The 27,488-nt window shown below is 42.5% G+C and overlaps 1 protein-coding gene and 1 long non-coding RNA gene across 26 annotated transcripts in view; both read left to right on the top strand.

Annotated features, from left to right (window-relative positions):
- CHD6 (chromodomain helicase DNA binding protein 6) overlaps positions 1 to 27,488 on the top strand; it is a 216,833-nt gene that overhangs the window by 90,341 nt on the left and 99,004 nt on the right. For 13 of the 25 annotated variants that reach the window (XR_014832359.1, XR_014832360.1, XR_014832358.1 and 10 more), the window contains 5 exons: positions 8,279 to 8,426; positions 10,077 to 10,226; positions 25,184 to 25,246; positions 26,364 to 26,422; positions 27,101 to 27,218. Coding sequence is in view for 16 of the 25 variants with exons in the window: in XM_085003934.1 (XP_084860060.1) it covers positions 8,279 to 8,426; positions 10,077 to 10,226; positions 25,184 to 25,246; positions 26,364 to 26,422; positions 27,101 to 27,218 (538 nt within the window). In the remaining 9 variants the exon portion in view is untranslated. Of the gene's footprint in view, positions 1 to 8,278; positions 8,433 to 10,076; positions 10,227 to 25,183; positions 25,247 to 26,363; positions 26,423 to 27,100; positions 27,219 to 27,488 lie in introns of all 25 variants that reach the window. The other 12 variants (XR_014832357.1, XM_085003937.1, XM_021077870.2 and 9 more) reach the window with 1 other exon arrangement.
- On the top strand, positions 15,855 to 23,687 carry LOC146395315 (uncharacterized). Its single transcript, XR_014832365.1, has 2 exons — positions 15,855 to 21,434; positions 21,674 to 23,687. It is a non-coding gene; the product is annotated as an uncharacterized LOC146395315 (long non-coding RNA).

Genomic DNA, 27,488 nt, shown 5'->3' with positions numbered 1-27,488 from the left:
ATAGAGTATAGCTGATTTCTAGACTTTCCTTGAGAAATAGGTGAGAGATCACTGGGAAAATGGAGCATATTTACGTTTTTATAGTCAGAATCTGCTAGGTATGAAGAACCCAAAAGAGGAAAAGAAATGAATTGTAAGGTTAGCCCCAGTTTCTGTGCTGCAGCTTTTTACCCCCATTTGTTTGGGTTTGTCACCTCAGAGCAGATTTTTCTCCTGAATCTAATAAGCTTGGTAATATCCTGGGAGAAGGTTTTACATTTTCTGATGTTTTTTCTTTCATGGTAGCTTCTAGAAAGTTAAGCTCCAGGGTGTTCCTATCGTGGCTGAGTGGTTAACGAATCTAAGAACCATGAGGTTGCGGGTTCCATCCCTGGCCTTGCTCAGTGGGTTAAGGATCCGGCGTTGCCGTGAGCTATGGTGTAGGTCACAGACGCGGCTCGGATCCTGCATTGCTGTGGCTCTGGCATAGGCTGGCGGGTACAGCTCCGATTCATCCCCTAGCCTGGGAACCTCCATATGCCATGGACGCAGCCCAAGAAATGGCAAAAAGACAAAAAAAAAAAAAAAAAAAAAAAAAAGAAAGTAAGAAAGAAAAGAAAAAAGTTAAGCTCCAGACCTTCTGATTATATAACTGTTTGTGCTGTGAGTCACCTGATTACTGTGATGCAGGAGGGATAATAAAAGGCAACCAGCTCAGCTCTGCGTCAGTGTTTGGAGGTCAGTTGCCTGCCTTTGTTTAGGGTGCAGATCTTTATTGAGGCTGGGTTTAGGCTCAGGAGTGTCCATTGACCGAATTATTTCTGCTTGGAGACTTGCTTTTACATTCTGATCATTTATTAGAAGAAAGAAGATGAATATAAAGACACTCATGAGTTCTGAGTAGAGACCCTCTGCTTGGGACCCACCTGGGCTTTATGTTAAGTAGGGAGGAAATCTAAGTGATAACGTCAAAGACCCACCTCTGAAGCTTTGGACTAAGTCTCTTGTCCTATATTTCTAAGAGCTCCTGGAGGGCTTACTCTAATTCACAGGGCTTTCTAAATTTGGGGCTCATGGATCGTGGACCTTAACTTAACCTGTAAGGAAGTAGTTAAACAGCAATGCTTGATGAATATCTGCTCATTTATTTGTCTGGTTCGTAGTTACTGCTTCCCGTGTGCCTTGCTTTGTTATGAGTACTTCTGTTGGCAGTGGGATAATGGAGGTAGGAAGGTGTCACCTAAGGCTCATCCATGAGCCTTGTCACTTAGGGACTTTCACAAGTTAGACAAGCAGCCTTGCAGGTGTTCCAAAAACAGGGAAAAATAAAAACAAATGAAAGGACTTAGTAAAACTGTATGCAAAATAGCTGAAAGAATTTAGAGGATTCACAGTATTTCAGTTCTAATCAAGGGAGTCCCTTGAAAGAGGTGAGTGTTAAGGCAGTTATTAAAAGAATTAATAGATGAGAAAAGACTTAAAGCAAAAAGATATTTAAATAAATGTTCTTTGGGGGATTTCCAGTTTTAAGATGTCGATAGAGCATACCTTTATTCTTCTTCCCCAGGTCTTTAATGAAATGGCAGGGCAAATAGAAGGGAATACCTTCTTTTTGTTGGTTCCTTTTGTCTTTTCAGGGCCGCACCCGCGGCATATGAAGGTTCCCAAGCTAGGAGTCTAATTGGAGCCGTAGCTGCCGGCCTATGGCACAGCCACAGCAACACGGGATCCTAGCCGCGTCTGCGACCTATACCACAGCTCACGCAACGCCGGTTCCTTAACCCACCAAGCAAGGCCAGGGATCAAACCCGCAACCTCATGGTTCCTACTCAGATTCGTTTTCGCTGCGCCACGATGGGAACTCTTTTTTTTAAGGGCTGCATGTGTGGTATATGGAAGTTCCCAGGCTAAGTGTCGAATTGAAGCTGTAGTTGCTGGCCTACACCACAGCAAAACCAGATCTGAGCTGAATCTGCAACCTACACCACAGCTCAGGGCAATGCCCTATCCTTAACCCACTGAGCAAGGCCAGAGATCAAACCTATATCCTTATGGATACTAGCTGGGTTTGTTACTGTGAGCCACAATAGGAACTCCCAATACATTCTTTAAAGATGAGAAGTGTTATGAGTTTCTGGATGAGGGAGGCCTGTGATGTCATACTCATGGACAGGTACTGTGGAGGGAGTCCCAGCCCAGAGCACATGCAGGAGCTTCCTCCTCACAGTGGCCCAGGCCACCCTGGGGAAGGGTTGGGGAGGCAGGCCAGAAGTGGAGGTGGCTCTCCTAGGGGTTGTTTGCAGAGTGGCTGCATGGTTTGTCAGCTCCAGGCTAAAGTGAGGCAGTTACTCTAAAGATTTTGAGAAGTTTGCTCTGGGGGAGGGTCTAGGCTCCAAGTGGAGACTGAACATCCACAAGAAGGGGGCATAGGAGCCCGAGCTTCTCTGCCTTTCCCTGCCCCTACCCCTAATACGGGGAGAGAGGGGTAGCCACTTGGGTATGCAGAGTCCCAGGCCAGGCCTCCCATTCAGGGGTGAGGCTTGTTGGAGAAAGAGCCTCACTAGCCACGTTTATTATCAACCTCATTCATTTTAAATAGGAGTAGTTCACCAAAGATCCCAAGACCATAGTGGAAAAGCAGCAAGGAAGTAGGAAGAAGAGGAATGAGCAGGATAACTGTCTTCAGAAGAAACGATTCAAGGGAAAGAACTTGTAAAGATTTTAAGTTAGTGTCCTCAGATTCAAGATGATAGATACTGTGTCTGCAAAAGAAGAATGGGTTATCATGAAAAAAGAATAATCAGAAAACAAGAAAGAACTAACGAAAATTTAAAATGTGATTACCTAGACTAAAGGAATTCATCAAAAAAATTGAGTAGAGAAAGGAATGGGGTGATATATAAGATCTAAATTCATCAATTTTCATATCAAGATGAGAGTAACTATTGCTTAATTTTGGTAAAGAATGAACTAGTTGCATGAACATTTTTGGAGTTAGGGATATATCAATCAAAAGCAGATCTCTTCAGGAGTTCCTTTTGAGGTTCAGTGGGTTACAAACCCAACTAGTTAGTATTCATGAGGATGCAGGTTCAATCCCTGGCCTTGCTCAGTGAGTTAAGGATCTGGTGTTGCTGCAAGCTGTGGCATAGGTCACAGATGCAGCTGGGATCTGGCATTGCTGTGGCTATGGTGTAGGCTGGCAGCTGCAGCTGCAGTTTGACCGCTAGCCTGGGAACCTCCATATGCCACAAATCTGGCCTTAAAGAAAAAAAAAAGCAAATCTCTCCAGAAAGTGGGATTTGGTGCAAGTAAGGATGGATGGCTTGAATGTTTCATTTGAAGCCCTTCTACATTAAGAAATGTATTTTCATTTGCTTTTTATCACTTTTACTAGATCTGTTAAAACTCCCCTTTTTCATCTTTTTAAAATTCTTATGTATATTTTGATTTTTGATTGATTGATTGATTGATTGTCTTTTTGTCTTTTTAGGGCTGCACCTGCAGCATATGGAGGCTCCCAGGCTAGGGGTCTAATCGGAGCCACAGCCGCTGGCCTACGCCACAGCCACAGCAACTTGGGATCTGAGCCACATCTTTGACCTACACCATGGCTCACAGCAACACTGGATCCTTAACCCACTGAGCACGGCCAGGGATCAAACCCACAACCTCATGGTTCCTAGTCGGATTCATTTCTGTTGTGCTACAACGGGAACTTCTTAAATTTTTTTAATTCAGTGAATTTTTTTTAGAGTTTTCAGCCATCATCAGAACCTAATTTTAGGAGTTCCTGCTGTGTTGCAACAGGATTGGGGTCATTTTAGGAGCCCTGGGATTTCAGGTTCAATCTCCGGCCTGGCACAGTGGGTTAAGGATCTGGCATTGCCATAGCTGTGGCTTAGGTCACAGCTGCAGCTCAGATCTGATCCCTGGCCTGGAAACTCCATATGCCATGTGGTGGCCAAAACAAATAAAAAGAGAGAACCTAATTTTAGAACATCTAAAACCCCCAGTCCTTCCCTCCCTGCAACCTGTCTCCTTTGGTAATCATAAGTTTTTCAAAGTATGTGAGTCTGTTTCTCTTCTGCAAATAAGTTCATTTGTATCCATTTTTTAGATTCCACATGTAAGTGATAGCATATGATGTCTGTGTCTCACTGTCTGATTAACTTTACTTAGCATGATAATTTCTAGGTCCATCCATGTTGCTGCAAATGCCATTATTTCATTATTTTTTATGGCTGAGTAATACTCCATTGTATATATATACCACAACTTCTTAATCTACTCCTCTGTTGATGGAGGAGTTGCTTCCATGCCACAGTGAACATGGGGGGGCATGTATCTTTGCAAGTCATGATTTTCTCCAGATTGATGCCCAGTGTGTAATGGTTTTGTTTGATTTTTATTTTTTATTTACTAGGATAATACCATAAACTTGTATAATCTTTGTTTTGATGTTGCTAGTGAGATGATTAAAGGGACTGAAGATAGGGAGATAGGATTCACATTTTGCCAACATCTGCACCAAAACCATTAGTTTTGGGTGTTTTTCATTGTTTTCTTTTAATCACTATCTTTAAACATCTATCTCCAACTCAGTTCTCTGTGCTGAACTAATACGGGCATCAAGTAAAAGTTGGATTAACTGTGCAGATGAACTCTCTGAAGTAACGTCCATGTTTTCAGTATTGTACTTTGGGGAAGAGGATTGAATCCTGTGGCAAGGCCTGGATTGGAAGCCTTTCTGAAGTGTTGTTCCCCAAGTGGCTGGTGGTTCCCGGGCTGGGCTCCCTTGATGCGTGAATGTCTGTGAAGGCGGTAATTGGCATCAGGAGTCATTTTAAATCATTCTGAATTTGGGGATTACGCCAACACACTGTGGCAGTAATTGATTGTTTCCTGCTAAGACTTTGATGGACATTTTATAAGGTTTAATTTTAAAATGAAAAGATAAGTTATTTTGAAATAATTCAGTTTGTTCAGTAGGTAAAAGATTTCAATACCTGGAATCCATGAGGGCAAAGTAATAAAAGACTCATAATAGTACCATGCTGTGACGGGGACTTTTCTCCTCACACGCAAAGCAAGCTCTGAGTAACTAACTCTCCATTCTAGCAGAGGCAGCTGGCAATAGAGCTGGGAGAAAAGTTTGAGAAAGTCTTTCAGTTTAGTACCTTAGTACTGTAAGTTCCTATGTAAAAAGCAAAAAAGTTACCTACTTTCGTAATACAAACTTCGGAAAGTAAAGATGTATAAACTCTTGGCTGAGGAAGTTGTGTAGAAGACAAGGGGAGAGAGCGCTTTGGGGCTGAGGCCTCTTGTTGGTTATACCTGACAGTTTTCCTGCATGGATGGTATGTATGTATGGTTTATATGTTGGAAGAGTCCTGCATGTCCTAAATACGTCTTAGATGCTTTCTTTAAAGTGGATATATGGATGTATGTTTTATTATAAAAGCAAGTTGTGTTTTGTTACTAAAAACAGGTACTTTGAGCCTCTAAAATCTCGTTTCTTTTGGGTTTGGTTTTTTTTTTTTTTCTGACCTGTACATTAGTTTGTTCTAACTCTGAAAGCTGGAAGAGCAAAAATTATAAAGATAAGACTGCTTTGATCCAGCCTCAAGTGCCATTAAATGGTGAGCATGTTAGGCATTTGTGTTATTTAGAACTCTCTTGGTTACAAGTGTCATAAACCCAACTTGAATTAAGTTAAAAACAACAGCAACAAATGGATTCACTTGTTTAAGGAATCAGAACCAGGAGCTACAGTTGAGGATTCCACAGAGGTCTGTCTCACAGCCTTCCTGTGCCTCTTTGGGCATCCGGTCCAACCTTGACACCTGCTTTCATTCTCAGGGTTGAGCTGTGCCTGCCTGCAACTGTAGGTTCATAGCCTAGCGGCTTTATGACCTAGAAGGAAAACAATTCACTTTCCCACCCACTTCTGCCAGAAATCAGTCTTTTTTTTTTTTTTTTTTTTTTTTTGCTTTTTAGGGCCACACTCTCAGCATGTGGAGATTCCTGGCTAGGGGTCCAGTTGGAGCTACAGCTGCCAGCCTACGCCACTAGCAATGCCAGATCTGAGCTGTGTCTGTGACCTATACCACAGCTCATGGCAACACCAGATCCTTAACCCACTGTGTGAGGTCAGGGATCAAACCTGCAACTTCATGGTTCCTAGTCAGATTCATTTCCGCTGCACCATGGTGAGAACTCCCAGTGTTTTATTTATTTATTTATTTATGTATTTATGTATTTATTTACTCTAAGGAAGGAGTCCCAAGTTGACTTCTCTGGGCCAGTGTGTCCATCCCTGGACCAATCTCAGTGGTAAAAAGACTAGAATACTGTAGCGCAGCCTGACCTTCTGCTGACTCTCATGGCTTGAAGGATCATGGTATTGGTTATCAGCAAAAAGACGCTGAACACACACAGTATTCACTTCAGTTATGGAATAGATATATATCAGAATAATTTATATTTATGTGTATTTATGTTTTTTTCCTCAACCTTTGAAAATGAGTCACAAATATGCCTTTTTTTATCCCTAAATGTTCCACTGTGTCTTTCCTAAGAGCAAGGCCATTTACTTATATAACCACTGTCTCGTTACTGCTTTTGCTTGTGTGCAACTAACAAGCAGTCTGTGGAGAGATACTTTAAGATCAGACAAATATCCTGTTCCCCTTCAAATTGTTCTCTCCCTAGATTTAGCATTCCTTAATGATTCTGGACTGTACCTATCTTTGCTGCAGTGGTTACAGAATGACTTCCAACTCTACCACTTCCTCTGTATTTCCTGTTTGGATTCTGTAGCAAGCACAAGCTTTCCCTTCTCCCTCGTTTATTCATTATTTATCTGTAATCTATCGTTGGTATGGATTCCTCTTGTTTTCCGTGGCTTATAATTCGTTACTGAGCTTAATTACTTTGGTGCTCAGATGGCCCCAGTTTTGACCAATGAGAGTTCTTCATTCTGATGCCTGTGCCTTTTCGACATGCTGCCTTCATTTTGTTGAGCACTCCCTTTACCTTCTGATGTAACAAGGTGTTTCAGGCTGAGCTTATAACTTCCCCATCTTGGAATCAGCTATTTTTATAAGGAACTTCAGTATTAGAAACCAAAATCTGAGTGTGTGTGTGTGCACATTGCGAATGTAGCATCTTTGCTTTTCGGCTCATTCAGTTGTCAAAACGAGGGGGCAAGTATAAAATAGTCATCCATTCAGCAAATGTTTATCATGCGACTGCAGAGGATCCCAGGTACTGTGTAATTTCCTGCGTGGTGTCACTTTTAATGACTAACTTTGGTGAGAGGTCAGAGTTTGACTACCTTAAGCAAAGAACCGTTGAGGTACTTAGGAGTGTAGAAAAGAGATTTTATTAGCTAGGAGGGCCAGAAAGGGCTTACTAAAGGAGATGTTGCCATCTCAGCAGGGCTTGCAGGGCGGACGAATTTGCCCATTTCCACCTCTCTTAGGAGGCATCCATCTATTGCCATGGCTGCGGCTCTAGGTGGTCTGTGGGAATTTTATCCTTGTAACCTCCTCAAGGGCTGGGGCAGTGTTGTTTTCATTTTTGAAGTCCTGGTCCTCACTCCAAATCTTATACAGAGACCATACTCAGTGGAGGAAGATGATGGATTAGGGAGATGGCTCTTCCCAGGAGATTGGAATTGGATGATTCTGAGTATCTGTGAAGCAATTCAACTTCCTAGAGAAGACATTTAGATGAAACTGAGGTTTTTGGAGATGTCCATATTATTTTATTTTACTTTAATCATATCTATAGTAGTTATGATAGTATAAAAAAAAGTGAATTCTAGATCAACTCATATAGATAGTTCTTCCCGTATTTATGGGAAAAAACTTTTTTTGGCCTTTCCCTCTTTTCAGTTGTCAGAATCAACTTTTTAATGATTTTTTTTTCCATTATAGCTGGTTTACAGTGTTCTGTCAATTTTTTGTCATACAGCAAGGTGACCCAGTCACACATACATATATACATTCCTTTTTCTCACATTATCCTGCTCCATCATAAGTGACTAGATATAGTTCCCAGTGCTATACATCTCATTGCTTATCCATTCCAAAGGCAATAGTTTGCATCTATTAACCCCAGATTCCCAATCCATCCCGCACCCTCCCCCTCTGGGAACAAACTCTTCTGGATTTTCCATTAAAACCTGTCCTGGTCCATGAATTGCAGGATGTGCTCTCCTAAATTAAATCACATGAGGAATCTTAGTTTTAAAAACTGCCCAACAGTTTTAATTCTGAATTTCTCCTTGTAGCAAGGAGCAAGGACCAACCCCTGTGGAGAAAAAGAAGAAAGGAAAAAGGAAAAGTGAAACCACAGTGGAGAGTTTAGAGCTGGATCAGGGCCTGCCGAACCCATCCCTGCGGAGTCCTGAGGAATCCACTGAGTCTGCAGACAGCCAGGTACAGGTGTGCCCGGGACCCCTGGGGGGCATTAGGGCTGCAGGGCGGGGTCTTGCCGACACTGATCCTGTTGCTCCTCTCTCGTGTCTGTAGCCTGCATCCCCTGCACACAGACCTGGGCTGGGCTGTCACTGTGTTAGTGGGTGAGCACCAAAAGACCATAGGCATTTTCTCTAGCATCCTGATCCTTATGCTAAAACATCCTCGGTGTTTTCGTCCTCCTTGGAAAGTAACATGATATTAGGCCACAGAGAGAGTGAATGTGGAAAGTGGAATTGTGAACCAGGCTAGGTAAGGCTCAGAGGTCCTGTTTTGCCATGTAGGTACTGTATTTAGGGCTCAGAGTACCGGGCCAGTCTGCACAAGAACGTTTTCATAATCCCAGATACTGGAAAAGCTAGGGATGTGTTCATCATGCCAAAACAATAAGGAAATTTTGTCCAAACTTGGAAACAAGGAGTTGCCCACCTAAGTGAGATGTCTAAAAGCACACCAAAGTGTGCTCATGACGTTAGTAGGAATCTTCTGAGTTGAGGCAACCTCTCTTGGACTTGACTTCTAATATTGAAAGTGCTCTTTCCTCTGATATCCACAGCAGTTTATCTGGGCTGAGCTATTGCAAGGGGACCCTTTAGAATAAGACCCAGTAACTGCGTATTAAGACTCATCTGGACCCTCGTAGATTTCTAGGTGAACTTCATTGTAGTAATAAGTAGTATTGTTGGGGGTGTCAGAGCAGAGACCCCCTTTCACTGCCTGTAAACTTGGGTTTGTGGCTTTTAAGTATCCTGACTGGCAGAAGAGCAAGTACATCGGGCTGATGGGAATTGGCATGGGCTGAAGTGTTTCTAGCATGGTAATCTGCTTGTGGGTTTGGGGGAGAGCTTTTAATGTGGACCCTCCATGTAAAGGTAAACACCGTAGAGGTGACGTAGTGAAGAAATGAGGGGAGCACAGAGAGAAGCCCAGGAAATAGCTTTAGATGGTAAGGGAGGTGAGGTTTGGCTTTTAGTTTTGTTTCCTGAGGTTTAAGGATTTAAGAGTAAGCTAGCTGGTGAATGGTTTCTAGAAGTATTTCTACTGCTAGGATAGCACGTGTACATAGAGATGAACCATGTGATTTCTGTATGAGGAAAGCCACTAGGTTGCTTTGTTGCGGAATGTTATCTCTGAAAGGTCACAAGCTTCTTAATTATAGATGAGTCCTTAAAGGATGAGTCACAAATCTTATTTTGTCACACTTAGGATGTTCCTTGCATTTCAAAGGATGTTAGGAGATTCTCAGAGTAAGTCCTAATAAAATTGGTGCTATATACTTGTTTAAGAGTACATATTAAGTATTGTGGATTTGGCAAACAAACAAAAAACACTATTAAATCATTGTCAAAAATTCAGAGCTTCTAGCTGTTCTGGCTTCTTTAGACCATACCTTCTTCTCAGTGGGGTCCTGGTGACACAGATCCCCTCCCTCAGCTGGGTCCCATTTCAAGTGAATCTAGTTCTTAAAATAGTTGTGTTTAGAGAAGATTCTTCTTGTCAGGTTAGAGAGAGCTCCTTGGAGTGTGAGTGAGTGGCGGTGAGGGTATCCTTGTACAAGCTTTTCCCTCTGACTCACAGGGCGTCTCTCTGGCGGGTGTGTTTGTCCTGCAGAAACGACGCTCGGGGCGGCAAGTGAAGCGCAGAAAGTACAACGAGGACCTGGACTTCAAAGTGGTGGATGATGACGGGGAGACCATCGCCGTCCTCGGGGCCGGCCGCGCGTCCGCCCTCTCAGCTTCCACACTGGCTTGGCAGGCGGAGGTACAGCCTTTAGGTTGGACTGATGGCCTTAGCTGAACAGTTGTTTTAACTACTCGATGGAGTTGTGCTGTGGGTCTTTTTTTATTTGTTTTTTTGGCCACACTTGCGGCATGCTGAAGTTCCCCAGCCAGGGATCGAACCTGTGCCACTACAGTAACCAGAGCCACAGCAGTGACAACGCCAGATCCTTAACCCTCTGAGACACCAGGGAATTCCCTGTGGCTCTTTTTTTTTGGAGCATAAGTTAGATCATTTTAATTGCTGGCTATATTCTTCAAGTGGCTCTCTATTGCACGAAAGTTTAGGCCACTTGCTGTGCCCAGCAGGACCCTCTGTTATCATATTCTCCATAAGTCACCAAATTAATTTTCAGATAAATGATGTTTCACCATCTCTCTTGTTACTCTACAGCCAAATAACTTGCCTTCTTTAATGCCTTGAATTAGCCATTCTTTCCCACCCACCACCTTTGCCTGTATAGTCCCTGTTGCCTGGGATGCTCTTTATCCACATGCTTTTTATGACAAAGTAGATCCTGCTCCTCCTCTTAATGATTCTTTATTTCACTCCTGTATTCCTTTCATAGCACTTACTACAACTTAGAATTGTGTTTTGATTTCTTATTTCATTTTGTTTGTTTTTCCCATTAGAATGTAAAAGTCTAATACTTAGTAAATAGTTATTCAACAAAATGGAATGGAATCACATGAACTAGTAATTATAATTGGACTTGGTTACAGCTGTGTATTGAGAATCCATTAGGAAGCCTAGGATACAAGGATGAGTGTCAAGACATGGTCCCTGCCTCCAGGGAGTTTTGTCCGGGAGAAGGGGCACATGGCTGGGCCGATATTGTGGTAAGTGCACTCTTGGGAGTGTGTGCTGGAGACAGTGGCTGCACAGGAGGAGAAGTGGATAGGAAAGGAAGGTCAGGGTTTTAGGAGAAGCTTTTGTGACACGAACTACGGCTCCATAGCCGGAGTGGTACCGGAGGTTGTGGTGTGACAAATTGCTGAGCTCAGTTGGGGTCTGACTTGAGGAATAGTAGGAAGAGTTAAATTATGCAGGGCCTTGGGTGTCAGCTAATTACTTGGCCTTTACACTGTGGATTGAACGAGGGGCAGGGGACATCAATGGTTTCAGTGGCACGCTGCCCATATATATGCAGTTTAGGAATTTCCACTGTGGGGAAAAGGGCAGCATTAGGACCTGGTACCCAGATGCTAGAAAGGAAGAGGAGTAAATGTTACAAAGGAGGAAGTCTGTGCCAAGGAGCTTACCGAGGAGAAATTAAAAGCAAAAGAAGAAGCAGTCTGTGCACGTTGGAGGGCCCTCATTGCCAGCTGCACTTTCTGGGACATAAGCTGTCTGTTACGGGGTTACTGTGGCTGACTTGGCAGAATTCACATTCTGCAAGTGTAGCAATAGCACAAATACCTGTCCTTTCCCCTGGACACCAGTGTGCCTTTCCAGAGCTGATAATGCTCTATCTGTGTAAACCACCTTGCTGCCAGCTTAAAGCATTTTCACATGTCCTTTTACTCTGTGTTTGCATGGGAAGTAGCTAGGAGCAGGGGCCGTGGACCCTAATTTAACCATCAAGAAAGAAACAAGCATGAAACGATCCGGGTCAGAGGGTGATATAGCAGCGGTTGATCAGTGACTAGCCTGTGAGAGTTGCTTTCAGGTCTCTGTCAAGGATTATCCAACTAATGAATAGAACACTTAATAGGAACAATAATTTGATGTATTGTCATTGCAGTACCTTTCAAGCAAATAGTTATGAATAGCCTTTGCAAGATTGCTGTGAGGTGATAGAATTATATTGCTTGACAATGGGTTTTCCTCCCTTGGAGATGTTATGGTTGGTTTGGTAGTTAAAACACTGTAAGAGATTTTATTTTCTCCTAGTAGCCATTTGGCCCAAATCATTAACCATATTTCAGTTGTTGTTATGACGTCCCCCCCGGTACCTGAAGGGCAGCATTAGCTGATCAGACAGAAATAATTTGGTAAATTGCTATGTATCTTAGCAAGGCTCTTTTTATCCTCTTCCGGGTATAGCAAAGAGAACGTTTATATGTGTTGAAACATAAGCTAGAATCTGAATTTGCATTAATTATGCCTCAAAAATTATAGAAATTTAAGCAAGAGGCCGGATATGTAGTTTTGATGTTGATGTTCAGAAAGGCAGCCATGTGGGTCCAACCTCCACACCGCAGGACAGACTGGACAACCTACGAGGGGTCAAGCGGGCTTCACCGTTCTCCCCTTACATCTGTTTTACATGGTGGGTTTACGGGGGTGGGGGTGGATACTGAACAAAAATTTCCCAGGCTAACGCAAAGCTTGAAAATCAGGGCAGTCTTCCAAGAGTCCAGTGCACAGAAAATCAGTGGAAGAAAATGAGGCCTTTTCTTCTGTCCTTCTTCCAAGGCCCTTTGGGAGGGTGTCTGCCCACTTGCTGGCATTAGCTTGGGGCAGAGAAGGGTGTTCAGTCAGCACCAGAAAGGCCTGGCTGCTACCTCCCTGCATTCCTATGCAGTGTCTTATCAGCTTGCTCAGTCCACTTGTACAGCTGCTGGCCTGGTCCCAGCCCCAAATTGCAGTCTCAGCAGTGGATACCTAGTGGTGAGTTGCTAGAAACATCTTTACACATGATTCATTCTAGCTCAGGACTGGCAGATTAGCACGGCCCTGCTTTGGAGTCAAGAGTCTCCTGGCTGGGATATGGGGTGAGGGGTGGAGATAGATTTCCATCCTAACTGACTCTTTGCTTTCTTATTCTTTGTCAAACTGATGTCAATGCATAGAATGAAAACAGGCTTTCACAGTGTGGTCCATTTACAGTCTATAGATTGTTATAAGAATGTCTCAGTTTTTGCCTGCTACAGTTTGTGTGGTTTGTATGATTTTGCCTTTGAGATACAACGACTTGAACTTGAATGAGTTATCAACTCACTGTGCTCTCCTGTGCCTCCTGTGTCTTTGCGGGCAGTACCCGCCACTTTGTGTGGTGTTTTCCTGTGCCTCGTGGGCCAGCTCAGTTGTTAACTTCCCCCGGGAAGCTCCCTGAGCTTCTGTCTCCCCCAGCACTCTAAGGTGTAAGGTGTTTCACTTTGTCCCTGTTCTTAAACACCTGCCAGTTGTTTGTTTCCTTCTTCTAAGCCATGAACTATATGCTTGTAATCTTGTTGTCATTTTTGGTTTTTTTGTTTCTTTTTTGTTTTAATGAGGCATGAAAAAATTTCAGTAAAGTAAAATTTATGTTAACCCCCAGGGACTGTTCCAATGTTAAGTCCCTATGGCACTTCCTTCCTCTGTTTTATGGTGTATTTATTATTCCTAAAGTCACCCGGAACCCTCACACCACTAGGTTGACAGCCTGTGACTGTTCAGATGTGTCAGTGCCTCTGCCATGCTGTTCTGAATATCTCCCCAGATTGTTCCCTCTGTCAGATTGTAAACTTTTGCAAAGCAAGTGTCACTTTTTAATTTGTCATAATTTCCACCTGACATGGGTAGTACTTTATGTTGGATAGTAGCTAACAGAAAAACTTGCATTCAGTTGAACTATCATGTATTTATATAATGCGTGAATAATGAATGGATATGCTTAAAACTTACCATGCAAACAGGTATGATTTTTAACTTCTGGATTATAAAGACAAGAATGAGGTATTTTTCTTTGTTCTCGGGCTCTTGATTTCTCCAGCTCTTCATACCAGCATGTTTTCCCTGCTGGTATTTATCTGCTCTCACTCCAGCTCTGACACCAGCAGGCAGGCTCCTGGGCAGGTGCTCCTGGCTGGTGTTGCTCTTGCCCTGTACCAGCCAGTGTGACTCAGTGCTTAGGCTCCCATTCCCTTGGCCTGGAAGGAGGGTTTTCATTCTTCCCATTTCTTCATTGGCCACACCACTGCTTCCCACCCCGTGCCCTTCCTCACATTGTCCCCTGTCTTTGTTTCCCTTGGTTTCTGTTGCCACGCATTGAGACCAATGTTCATACCACTGCAGTTCGCACTTTCATTGTCCCCCCCCCCACCCCCCCCCCGTCTCTGTTCTTCCCAATCTAGTACTAGACTCATTTCCCCCAGAATACCGGAGAAGTTGCTGGTTTTTCTCAGTGTTCTGCTCAAGAATCTTCCATGGGTACGACTTAACTCCTGTTTTAGATGAAAACTGGTGCCTGATTTTTTAAGGAGTGTGACTGCTACCACCTGTCTCCCCTCACTCACCCCACTCCTTGTTCCAGGCAGTGCCTTATTCGATTGGGCACATCTGCATCTGCTTCCCCTGCACTTGTGCTTTCATCCTTCCGGTGCATGTCAGCACTCCATGCTGCTCATGGTCCTCTTCTTTAGGGTGCAGCTTAAAACCTCAGTATTATGTGGAGTTCTCGTCATGGCTCAGCAGAAACAAATCTGACTAGAATCCTTGAGGACACAGATTCAATCCCTGGTCTCACTCAGTGGATTAAGGAACTGGCGTTGCTGTGAGCTGGGATGTAGGTCACAGACACAGTTTGCATCTGGCATTGCTGTGGCTGTGGTGTGGGCTGGTGGCTACAGCTCCAATTTGACCCCTAGCCTGGGATCTTCCATACGCCACGGGTGCAGCCCTAAAAAGACAAAATAAAATAAAATAAAACCTCAGTATTATGTGAAATCCAAGCTATTCTTACTTTCTACACTCTTGCTGGACTTACAGTTACTGTCACAGATTAGAATTTACCCCATGACACTTCTAAGAAAGAAATGTTTTATTTATTTATTTTCTTTTTAGGGCCACACCTGTGGCATATGCAAGTTCCCAGGCTGGGGTCAAATCAGAGCTACAGCTGCCAGCTTACACCACAGCCACAGCAACACCAGATCCAAGCTGTGCCTTTCAGCCCGCATCACAGCTCACAGCAACCCTGGATCCTTAAGCCACTGAGCATGGCCAGGGATCAAACCCGCATCCTCATGGATGCTAGTTGTGTTCATTACCACTGAACCACAATGGGAACTCCTGTTTAATTTTGTTTTCACTGAGTGGAAGCCCTTGAGACTGGACACCTTGTCCGATGCTACTTTTGTCTTCTCTATTTCATTTGGTAAATACTTGGTGTTTTGAAGTGAACTGCTTCTTGCTAGAGCCTCTCCTTGTGGCTAGCTGAATAGACGTAGATCAGGCGGTTGGGTGAGGTTAGGGGTCACATGGGTTGAAAATTTTTGAAGTTTTCCCTAAGGAAAAAAAAACATTCAGGATTTAGTGAGTTTCTGACATGAAAGTGAATGAATTAAAATGGTCTTCTTTGAAGGATAATTTGAGAAAATTCCAAGCAGTTGAGACCAGATGGCTGTTATGGAAGCGTGTTTGGCAAGCAGATTTAGTTTCTCTCTGTGTGTATCTGTATACACTGAGTGTTTATACACACATGATCATGCTTATGCACAATCTCTGTGTAGAAAAAAAATCCTGATTTTCCAGTTTTCTTCCTACTTTGATGTGCATTTTGGAAACACTACTCTTTTCCCCCCTTTTATTAGGATAGAGTAAAAACTCCTTGTCAGTATTTTGATGATAACCATTTATTTATTTATTTATTTTTCTTTTTAGGGCCGCACCCACAGCAAATGGAGGTTCCCAGGCTAGGGGTCAAATTGGAGCTACAGCTGCCAGCTTATGCCACAGCCATAGCAATGCCAGATCCAAGCCTCATCTGCAACCTACACCACAGCTCACGGCAATGCCAGATTCCTAACCCATTGAGCAAGGCCAGGGATCAAACCCACCAACTCATGGTTCCTAGTTGGATTTGTTTCTGCTGCACCACTAAGGAAACTCTGATTTTTTTTTTTTTTTTTTTTGATTCTAGTGTTATCCCCTATTCTTTAGTGCCAAAAAAGTTAATTGAAATTTTATTTCAAATTCCTTAATTTTCACTTGGAAAATTTCTATAGCAAAAAGAGCTTTAAGCCCTCCATCCTTTTAATCCTCAGAGTAAAGTCGTGTGTTTTTTTCATCCATGTGTTAACATTTCCTTGGATTTGGTCCTAGTTTAAAACCGAAGAGCAATCAGAATGCTACTATCATCAGAAACCATCTTTTTCTGCTCTTTGTGATGGATAAAAAATAAGAGGCTATTTGAAGCAGTCTGCTGGTGAGGAGAGATGGTTGTTCTTTCAGCGTGGGTGCACTATGTGAACGCTTGCTTGCTGGGCTGGGTTAGACAGACTTGGGCATAGTAGGAAAGGTACTCGGCAGTTAGGAAAGTTTAATGCTAACAGACATCCAGCTGGGGTGTCACTTCCTTTCCAAAGCCTCTCCTGATCTGCCCAGGTGCTCTGGCTTCTGCGTTCCCATTGCACTTGCTTTATACTGCTGTTGCCACGTACTGCAAAATCTCTTCTGCTGTGTGCCCAGGACTGTTCTGAGAGCTGGAGATAACATCAAGGAAGGAAAAGAAGCGGCAAAAGCCCCTGCCCTCCTGGAGGGAGCCTTCAGCAAAGGGAGAGTAGGCCTGCAGCAAACACATAACTGATCTCTTCCTCCAGATAGTTGCCAGATTTTGAAACTATGTGGAATGGAAGTCCAAAGGGATAAGCTCAGAACTTCCAAAGGTAGAAAGAATGAGGGAGAGGCTGGTAATCCACCTAAAAATAATACAGTTGTATATGTCAATAGTGGTAAGTGCTACGAAAGAAAAAATCGGAATAGGAATGCTACAGAATTCAGGTAATAAGGACTGCAGCTGCAAGTTGGGTGGCCAGGGTTGGTCTCACAAAGGTAATATTCGATTCAAGAATTGCAGGAAGTAAAGGATAGCGAGGGAGTCATGTAGGGGAGAGGGCGTTTCAGGCAGGGGGGGTAGCAAAGTCCCTGGAGACCTGAAAGGTAACAGGGGAGATGAAAGGCTGGGTACACATCCCCTTGGCTTTTGAAGACTTTGGAAGATCTCTAGTTTTACACTGAGTTAAAAGGGAAACGTTTTAAACAGTTTAAACAAAAGAATGAGTTAATAAAAATGGCCATTCTGAATGTGGTATTGAAAATAGACTAGTGGGACAGGAGTGCAAATGGAGACTAGAGGAGGTGGTTGGAAATAATCTGCTTGACAGATGAAGGTGGTTTAGACCATGGTCGAAGCAGTGGAGGTGGTGAGAAATGGCTGGATTCTGGACATAGTTTGAAGGCAAAGCCGACAAGATTTCTTGGCTGATGAGATACGGTGTTGGAAAGAAAAGAGAGGAGTCAGGATTACAAGAGCTTTGGTTGGAACACCCAGGGGGGTAGAGTTCCCTTTATCTCAATTGAGGGAAAACTGTAGGTAGAAGGGGCAGGGTAGGGTGTTGGCTAAGAGACCAGGAGTTTAGTTTGTGGGTATTTTAAAAAGGGTAAAGTATCCCTTGAGATACTCAAGTAGAAGTGGCAAGTAATGATTAGATAATTGAGTCTGTAATCATGGGAGAGGTTCTAAGCTTGATAAATAAATATGGCAGGCATCCCAATGTAGCCAGTATTTAAAAACCCGATACTGGACGAGATCACAGAGAGAATGAATATAGATGGAAAAGAAAAGGAAACCCCACAACCAGGCCCTAGGGAGCTCCAGAAAAAAGAGTTAGCATTGGAGACTTTCTATTTTCAGGTATGATATAGTAGGGCATGGCAGGCCAACAAGAGGACAAAAATAAATAAGTAAATATATATATATATGACAAATTGCGAAGGAAAATAGTTTTAAAACATCATTATATCACTGTGGAAGCAACAAGAATTAGATGAACCAAAATTCCAGACAGTGAAGGCTCCTCCTAGTTGAACTGACAGTTGCTGACTGTTTCTTCTTGGGAGGAATCCTGGCAGTTTTGAGCGTGAGCTGAGGATCAGGCTGGGCCCATACAGAGACTGTTCTGGGTTAGAGAAACTGTCTGACCCCGGTGGTGATTGATTATACAGTGCTGGCGGAATGATTGGAAACTAAAGGAATCCCCAAAGCAAGGAGCTTTCCCCCAGGAGATGTTGCTGATTTCTGGGGTTGCCTGAGAAATTAGTGGCTCAGCCAAGAAGGCAGATTGAAATCTCACCATCTCTTGCTACTTAGATAAAATCTCACTAAAAGGATGGGTCTCCTGTGCAAAAAAAACAAAAAACAAAAAACCAAAAAACAGATTCTCTGTTAAGAGAGATTTTTTTTTTTTTTTGGTCTTTTTAGGGCCGAATCCGTGGCATATGGAAGTTTCCAGGCTACAGGTTGAATCGGAGCTGCAGCTGCTGGCCTACGCCACGGCCACAGAAACATGGGATCTGAGCCGTGTCTGCGACCTACACCACAGCTCACAGCAATACCAGAACCCCGACCCACTGAGCAAGGCCAGGGATCAAACCAATAACCTCATGGATACTAGTCAGATTCATTTCTGCTGCGTCACAATGGGAACTCCCGTTAAGAGAGATTTTTTTTTTAACCTGCTTGGGATTGGAGACTTCAGGATTCAGGAGTAAAAAGACTGGCCAGACTCACAGCCCATGACCTTGCACATTCATACTTGAGGAACAGATAAAACAAGACAGACCAATCCCTGATGGACCAAAGGGACCCATTCTCTCTCTCTGTTTGTCTAAGAGAAAATAGGAAACACTTGTAGTGGAAGATATTGTATAGAGCTGCTGTAATTCTTATTCACAGTATCCATCATATGGTAAAAATATATTAGGTATCCAAAAAAGCTGAGAAATGGACTAAGTCAAGAGAATAAGCATATTAATAGAAGCAGACCCCAGATGATCAAGATAATAGAGTTAGCAGAAAAGGACTTTAAAATAACTATGATTAATATGTTAAAGAAAATAGAGGAAAAGATGGGCAAAATAAGTTTTAAAGAATTCCAACAGATAATTGATCTTTAAAGAGAATCAAATTAACACTCTAGAGGGAAAGTTTCAGTTTATAAAATTCAGAACATAGTGGCCCAGTCTAAAAGCAGATTAGATACAGCAGAAAATAAGATTAGTGACTTTGAAGACAGAGCAATAGAAAATCTCTAAACTGACACAAAAAGAGAATGGGAAGAACAGAGCAAAGTATAAATGCATCAAAAGACATTTGAAATGCAATGAAAAGGTGTAACATATGTTTGATTAGTCCTGACAAGGAGGAGAGGGTGGATCAGGGGAGTGTTTGTAGAGAAAGTGAATGGTCAAGAATTCCCATAAACTGGTGGAAGATACCAAGCAGCGTGTTCGATGTCAGGTAACCCCCAAGCAGGAAAAGTGCAAAGAAGACAACCAGGAGTTCCCTGTGCTGTGGCACCGTGGGATCGGTGGCATCGTGGGAACTCCGGGATACAGGTTCAGTCCTTGGCCCGGCACAGTAGGTTAAGGATCTGTCATTGCCACAGCTGCAGCTTGGATCTGACCCCTGCCCCATGAATTCCATATGCCGTGGGGAGGCCAAAAAAGAAAAAGAAACAAAACCATACCTGGGTATATCTTAAACTGTAGAAAACCAAATACTAAAAGGACATCTTAAAAGCCAGGAGATAAAACTTGACAGCTAGTATTAAATTATGAAAATGGACTGCTTTCCCTCTAAATTTGGGAGTTAAAAAAAAAAGATTCCATTATTCTCTCTCTCCCTCTTTTTTTTTTTTTTTTTTTTTTTTTTTTCTTTCTGCTTTTTAGGGCCACACGTGCAGCTCATGGAAGTTCCCACGGTCGAATCAGAGCTGCAGCTGCCACCCTACACCATAGCTCACAGTAATCCTAGATCCTTAACCCACTGAGTGATGTCAGGGATTGAACCTGTGTCCTCATGGTTACTAGTCAGGCTTGTTACTGCTGAGCCGCAATGGAAACTTCTATTCTCATTTATATTCAGAAGTACACTGGAAATCCTTGCAACTGCACTAAGGAAAAAGAAGAAATACAGGCATGCCTCATTTTATTTTATTTTTTTATGACTTTTATTTTTTCCATTACAGTTGATTTACAGTGTTCTGTCAATTTCTACTGTACAGCAAAGTGACCCAGTCATACATATATACATACGTTCTTTTTCTTACATTATCCTCCATCATGTTCCATCACAAGGGACTAGATGTAGTTCCCGGTGCTATACAGCAAGATCTCATTGTTATCCACTCCAAATGTAACAGTTTGCATCTATTCACCCCAGACTCCCAGTGCATCCTACTCCCTCCCCCTTGGCAACCACAAGTCTCTTCTCCAAGTCCATGAGTTTCTTTTCTGTAGAAGTGTTCATTTGTGCCGTATATTATATTCCAGATAGAAGCATTCCTCATTTTATTGTTCTTGCTTCACAGATACTGCATTTTTTTTTAATTGAAGATTTGTGGTAATCCCATCCTGAATGAAAGTATTGGCACCATTTACAGAATGCCCCTCCCAAAATCTATTTATCTTTATAAACTAGCAGTATCAAATCAGGAAAGGAAAATTGTAGAATGTCATTTTTGATTGTGTCAAGGTATCAGCTCTCCTGGAATAAGTCTCAAAATCTTAACAAGCCCTCTCTATATGAGAAACATTACTGGAATAAATTTTTAAAAACCTAAAAAATGGAGTGACATATGACATAACATGTATTCAGTATTGTTAAGATGTCTATAATTCAATTCCAGTTAAATCTAAGCAGGTGGTTTTTTTGGTGAAAATTGATGATGGAAACAGAGAAGACCTAAGTTAGCCAAGACAGTCTTGAAGGAAGAACTAAGCTGCAAGACTTACTATAATCCAGACTTTGTAATCAAGCTACAGTAATGAAGACAAGGTAGTGTTGCCATAAGAGCAAATAGACCAGTGGCACAAAATAGAGCTTTATGTCCTGCCTGGCATGGCTTGGACTTCGATGCTTGAAATATGCCCAGTCCGAGTTGAGACGTCCAGTCAGTGTCAGGTACACAATGGAGTTTAAAGCCTTGGTATGAAAAAAGAATGTAAACTATTTCATTAATAGTTCTATATTAATTCCATATTGAAATAATATTTTGGATATACTGGTTTAAATATTGTTAAAATCAAGTCCATCTATGTTTTAATGTGGCTACAAGAAACCTTTTTGAAACTACGTATGTGGCTTAATGAATGACTTTGGTAGCAGCAAAGATTCCTTAAACAGGACACAAAATACTTAAGAGAAAAGATAGATAAGGTAGATTATATAAAACTTCTGTCCATCAGAAGACACATTTATAGATTGTAGACGATCTATTTTTTTTTTTTTTTTTTTTTTTTTTTTTTGTCTTTTTGCCTTTTCTAGGGCCGCTCCCACGGCATATGAAGGTTCCCAGGCTAGGGGTCCAATTGGAGCTGTAGCCACCGGCCTACATCAGAGCCACAGCAATGCCAGATCCAAGCCGGGATCGAACCCGAAACCTCATGGTTCCTAGTCAGATTCGTTAACCACTGCGCCACGATGAGAACTCCCACATTTATAGATTGAAAAGGCAAACCATAGATTAATAGAAAATGTTTGTGTGTGTCGTGACAGAGGACTCTTATTCAGAAATATATAAAGATGTATTTTAAACTCTTGCAATCATAAAGAACTGCAAATCAGAAAAAACGGCGGTTTTTAAAATAAGCAAATGACTTGAGCGTTCCCATTGGAGCTCATGGGTTAAGGACCTGACATCTCTGTGAAGATACCTGGTGTTGCTGTTGCTGTGGTGCAGGGCCACAGCTGCAGCTCCAGTTCGACCCCTAGCCTGGAAACTTCCATATGCGACAGGTTCAACCATAAAAAGAAAAAAATAACAATATTAAAATAAAATTGGCAAATGACTTGAAGCTTCGCAGTGAGGATATCCACATGGCTAATAAGCATATAAAAGGAGGCTCAGCATCTTCAGTTACCAGGGAAAGTGAATGTGGATTTAAAAAGTACTACACAGTAATACGGAAGATGAAGCACACACTATATGATTCCATTTACTTGCAGCTTAATAAGAGTCAAAATTCAATGGTAATAGAAGTCTCAACAGTGGTTACTTACAGTGGGGGTGTGAGGGTCTTCTAGAATGTTGAAGATGTTATATGACTTGGTCTCAGGTGTTCTGAACACGTGTATGTAAAACTTTGGCAGTTGTACACTTGATCTCTGCCTGCTATGTCTGCACCATCCCTCAGTCACTTAAAGTGTTATGTTAGCATGTCCAGCAGTTCCTTGATGATGAAGACTACAGCTCATTCATTTCTGTGAGAGCATTGCATAAACACTAAACACAATAAGTAATGGGGAAGACATTTAGGAAGGAAAGTAGGAAGTTGGGAAGGAAATTGGTTCACTAATCTATTTTTTTTTTAAGCCAGCCCCTGTTCCTTTGCTCACTGCCTACCTGTCTTAGTTAGTTTGTTGGCTGCATGCTTAGGGTAGTGGTTTTACTTCTCAGGAAAGTACATCTAGTGAGGCCCTTTGCTGCTAACCACGCAGACAGTAGAAAATAAATCTGGGTATGTGGAAGGGGGGGACTTTTAAATTACATGATGCAGGTTAAGAATCACCATCTCAGAGGTCCTTGGCAGCCTAGTGGGTTAAGCATCTAGCGTTGTCTCTGCTATGGTAAGGGTTTGATTCCTTGCCTGGGAACTTTGTGTGCTGCAGTTACGGCCAAAAAAAAAAAAAAGAGAGAGAGAGAGAGAGTTGCTGTCTCCAGTCGGTGACCCTAGTGAGTTTGATGCTTTATTTCCTTGAGCATTTCTGTCTGTCTCTCTTTTCCCTGTTATTTGGCATTTAGCCAGTCATTGATCACTCACTGTTGCCTGGCCTTTTTAAGGTATCTCACGGCACCAGTGAGTGAAACAGATAAGGAACCCTGCCCTCACAGTGCTTCCATGCTGGGCAACCCACAGTAAACTGCCTCCTCCTTCTTTTCTTCTCTGTGCATAGGAATCAAGCAGAATGAGTGTGCTTACAAGAAAATGGAAGCTTAGGGTGTATTCCCACCTTCTCTGTATTGTATAGCAGGCCCAGTTCACTGATCTTGTTGAGCACTGAGAAGAGCCTTGTCATTTTGGATTAATATTACGGTGCCATGTGTCTAGGAGGACATAATAAATATTTGAAGCCTTTGGGAGCATCTGTCAGCACCTGCTGATTTCCATACTTCTTTTCTACCATCTGCCCTACTCATCTTTTTCTTACTATCACTTTTCTGGGAAAACATTGATTTAAGTTCTTAGAAAAAGATGTTTTCCGTAATGGCCTGACTTTGGAACAGTTGAGCCTTAGAATGGGGTAGACCGAAGGCAGTGATAAGCAGTAAAATCATTGTTGGAAAGTTTTTCTTAGGAAGCCAAATAGTTTTTTTGAGAGTTAAGGTTGTATTGATGAGTGTTCTTTTCGTATATGCTTCTGAGTCTCATAGTGTGATAAACACTAGATCTGAAAGGTTGATTGTGTGTATGAAGCCACTGAAATAAAATTGCTCAAATAAAGTCCTAGAAAGAACATCTAAACGTGACTCAATGCATCCTTTTTTAAGTTAGTTGTTTTTTGTTTTTTAAGTTGTTTTTTAAAAATGTATTAGAGTACAATTGGTTTACAGTGTTGTGCCAGTTTCTGCTATACAGCAAAGTGACTCAATCATATATATCTATATCTGTATCTATATCTATACTTTATTTTTTATGTTCTTTTCCATCATGGTCTATCCTAGGAAATTGGATATAGTTCCCTGTGCTATACAATAGAACGTTGTTTATCCATTCTAAATGTAATAGTTTGCATCTAACCCCAAACTCCCAGTCTATCCCTCTTGCTGGTTTTTATTATTTATTTATTTATTTATTTATTTGTCTTTTTGCTATTTCTTTGGGCCACTCCCGTGGCATATGGAGGTTCCCAGGCTAGGGGTCCAATCGGAACTGTAGCCCGCCTACGCCAGGGCCACAGCAACATGGGATCCGAGCCGCGTCTGCAACCTACACCACAGCTCACGGCAACGCCGGATCGTTAACCCACTGAGCAAGGGCAGGGACCGAACCCACAACCTCATGGTTCCTAGTCGGATTCGTTAACCACTGCGCCACGACAGGAACTCCTCTCGCTGGTTTTTAAATGCAGGTTTGGGGTTTTTGTTTGTTTGTTTTGTTTTGTTTTGGCTGTGTTTGAGGCATGCGGAAATTCTTAGGTCAAGGATTAGAACCTGAGCCACAGCAGTAACAGTGCCAGATCCTTAACCACCACACCAGCAGGGACCTCCTCAAATTTTTTTTTTTTTTCCCCAAGCAAATATGCTGTAGAAAGATTTCATGGAGATAGGCACCTAGAAAGGTTGATAGGCATCTAGGGTAGAAAGGAAGGAGTTACTTTGTTTCCAGTTAGGATTTGTAGTCAAAGGATGATCAGTGAAACAAAGCCATCTCCAGGTACAGAGGGGAAAGAAAGATGGTACAATTTAGTAGAAAATACTTGTACCTTGCATTTGCATAGTGCTTACCGTCCGAAAAGTATTTTCTGTTCCATTTTATCTTCCCAATAACCCACTGAGAAATGTGTCTTTGCCTCCTGTTTTAACAGACTGGAACTAAAGAGGTGTTAATTGATTTACCCAGAGTCAATAGCTGGTAGGAATTGAGGCCCTCTGATTCTAAAGGCCTCAGACTCTTTTATGTTGTGCCTTTTTGAAAATTTTATGCCACAACATGTCAGCAGTTTTGGCAGAGAAGGGAAGTCTTAGGACCAGTTTTAGTGAGGCTGGAGGCAAGTATGAGAGCAGGCATCTGAAAAACAGAGTAAGATCTCTAGTCACGTGGGAGGGGAAGGCAATCAGGTTGTGCCCAGAGGTTAGCATGTGGGTGACCCTTTGGTCGCTCTGCGGGCTGAGAGGAAGGGGCCTCAGTTCTCAAAGATGACCTCTTGGATGAAGTAGTACCTATTCTTCTAGAATTATTTCATAGCTTCTGTGGTGCCAGGAACTCACTCTCTTTTTAACCTCCATCTCCAGGAGCCTCCAGAAGATGACGCAAATATCATTGAGAAGATCTTGGCATCTAAAACTGTCCAGGAGGTTGGTGGCTGATGTTTCTGGCTCTTATATCACTAGCACAGATTATACCCTCTGTGAAGAGATATTTGGTGAGACAGCCTGGAATAGTCATTCTTAGCTGAATGACAGCCAGGCAAGGGCACTGTTTGGCTAGTTTGACACTTATTTTTACCTCCAATGGAAGATTTTAGGACATAAAATTCTTTTTTTTTTTTTTTTTGTCTTTTTAGGGCTGCACCCATGGCATATGGAGGTTCCCAGGCTAGGGATTTCATCGGAGCTACAGCTGCCCACCACATCCACAGCCACAGCCACAACTCAGGATCTGAGACACATTTTTGACCTACACTGCAGCTCATGGCAATGCTGGATCCTTAACCCACTGAGTGAGGCCAGGGATCAAACCCGAAACCTCATGGTTCCTAGTCAGATTTGTTTCTGCTGCACCACAGTGGGAAGGAACTCCCAGGACATGAAATTCTTAAATATTTGAGTATGGCTCAAACCAGTTTTTTCCCTTCATTATGATTCTAGCAAAAGGTATTTATCCCTCAATTGTTCTAGACTATTGAAAGTTATCAGAGGGCCAAGAGGAAAAAACGGGAAAAGACTCCCAACGAAAACATCTTTTCCTTTAAACACCTCAGGGCCGTCGTAGGGATCCTCTAGAGAAAAGTCCTGGAGTGAAAGAGTATGTTGGTGCCAGTGAAAGCATAGTTTTATCTTTGCTTCCAGTATTTGTGGAAGTAAATTTCCTTGCTTTGACAGGGAACACCACTGGTGTTCGTGGGGGACGGTTGGGGGGATGCCAGAAATGCATGTTGTCATTTCTGCCCTAGGCTGTGGTCCGCCAGCTCTCTGAGCCCTGGCCCAGTTTGGCTTTATCAGCTGAATGCTCTCCCAGCCTGACCTTGGAAGGACACCCGGAGGACCATTTTTTCACCTTATTTAGCCAGCTGTGTTTTCAGCCTTTAGAAAACCTGCTCAGTAGCCATCAGAAAATGACCTGGGAAAATGAAAATACCCTTGAGAAATACATTCTAAAACCAGGAAGAACTGTTGATTTACCTGTTTTCTTTTGGGCACCAATGGTGATCTGTGGGGATCTCGGCTGATAACTGCTTGCCTTTGGTTACAGGTTCACCCAGGAGAACCCCCATTCGACTTGGAGCTGTTCTACGTCAAGTATAGAAATTTGTACGTCTGTTTAATGTTTTATTTGTATTTGGATTTTATATGAATAAAACTTGTTTCCTTCATCACATCCTTATCTTCTGTATTTTCCAAGAATGGCCCCTAAGGCATGACCCACAGACCTTGATTGACTCGAGTTCACTTTAGGCAACAGTGCTCAACTTTGGCTACACATAGGCACCTGGAGAGCTTTTAAAAACCACTGAAGCGCTTGCTGCCCTCAAGTATGCTGCCCAGTTGGCTCATACTCTGGGAGTAGTTCCCAAGGATTGGTATGTTTTAACAACTCCCTCTGCAGTTCCCACTTGCACCCAGAGTGGAGAACCACGGTTCTCTAGCCTATACGTTCTTCCCCTCTTCATTTTTCTTTCTTTCTCGGCTGTGTGCCCTCCTTTACTAATGTGTATGAAGGATAGCTTGCCTGTACCTGCCCTCCCCCTGCTCTGAGACAGTTTCTGTAGAAGCTACAGAGTGACCAGTTGCTTGGAATTGCTGTATTGTTTTGTTTTGTTTCCTGTTTTTGTCCTGGAGGGCGAGGCCCTTCTAAGCCCAGTCTCCAGCAGTTTCACAAGCCACTCCACTGCTGCTGTGTTAGATGGTCATCCTGGTTATTGAAACACTTTAAAGCTTGATGATCTGCAGGTTATGCCCTTGTCTCACGATTTATGTGTCTTTGGATAGTTCCTACTTACACTGTAAATGGGCCACAATGGAGGAGCTCGAAAAGGATCCTCGCATCGCACAGAAGATCAAGCGATTTAGGAATAAACAAGCCCAGATGAAGCACATTTTTACTGAGGTGAAGCAATATTTACTAATTGCTGCTTTTCTTGCAGTATTAAATGCTTGGTTTAAGTTTCTTCAAGTTGAAGTCCCATGTAGCTCTGTCATCAAGTCAGGTTGCTGAGTGTGCACTGGTTTGTGACTAAACTTGTCCAGATTTAAGCCAAAGAAAACAAATTTCCACTAAGGAATAAGGATCAACCTTATAAACTGACAGCTCTAAGAATGTGCATTTTGGTCAGAGTACCTGTAAATAGCCAGGGCAAAAGGAATGTGCACATCGTTC

The sequence above is a fragment of the Sus scrofa genome, chromosome 17 (genome assembly GCF_054392235.1).
Source record: "Sus scrofa isolate SSC_HxYL_T2T_F1_AM1 chromosome 17, Sscrofa_HxYL_maternal_Yorkshire_Landrace_v2.0, whole genome shotgun sequence".
Taxonomy (NCBI): domain Eukaryota; kingdom Metazoa; phylum Chordata; class Mammalia; order Artiodactyla; family Suidae; genus Sus; species Sus scrofa.
The sequence above is the reverse complement of the archived record's forward strand: the minus strand, read 5'-3'. Positions and strand labels throughout refer to the sequence as shown.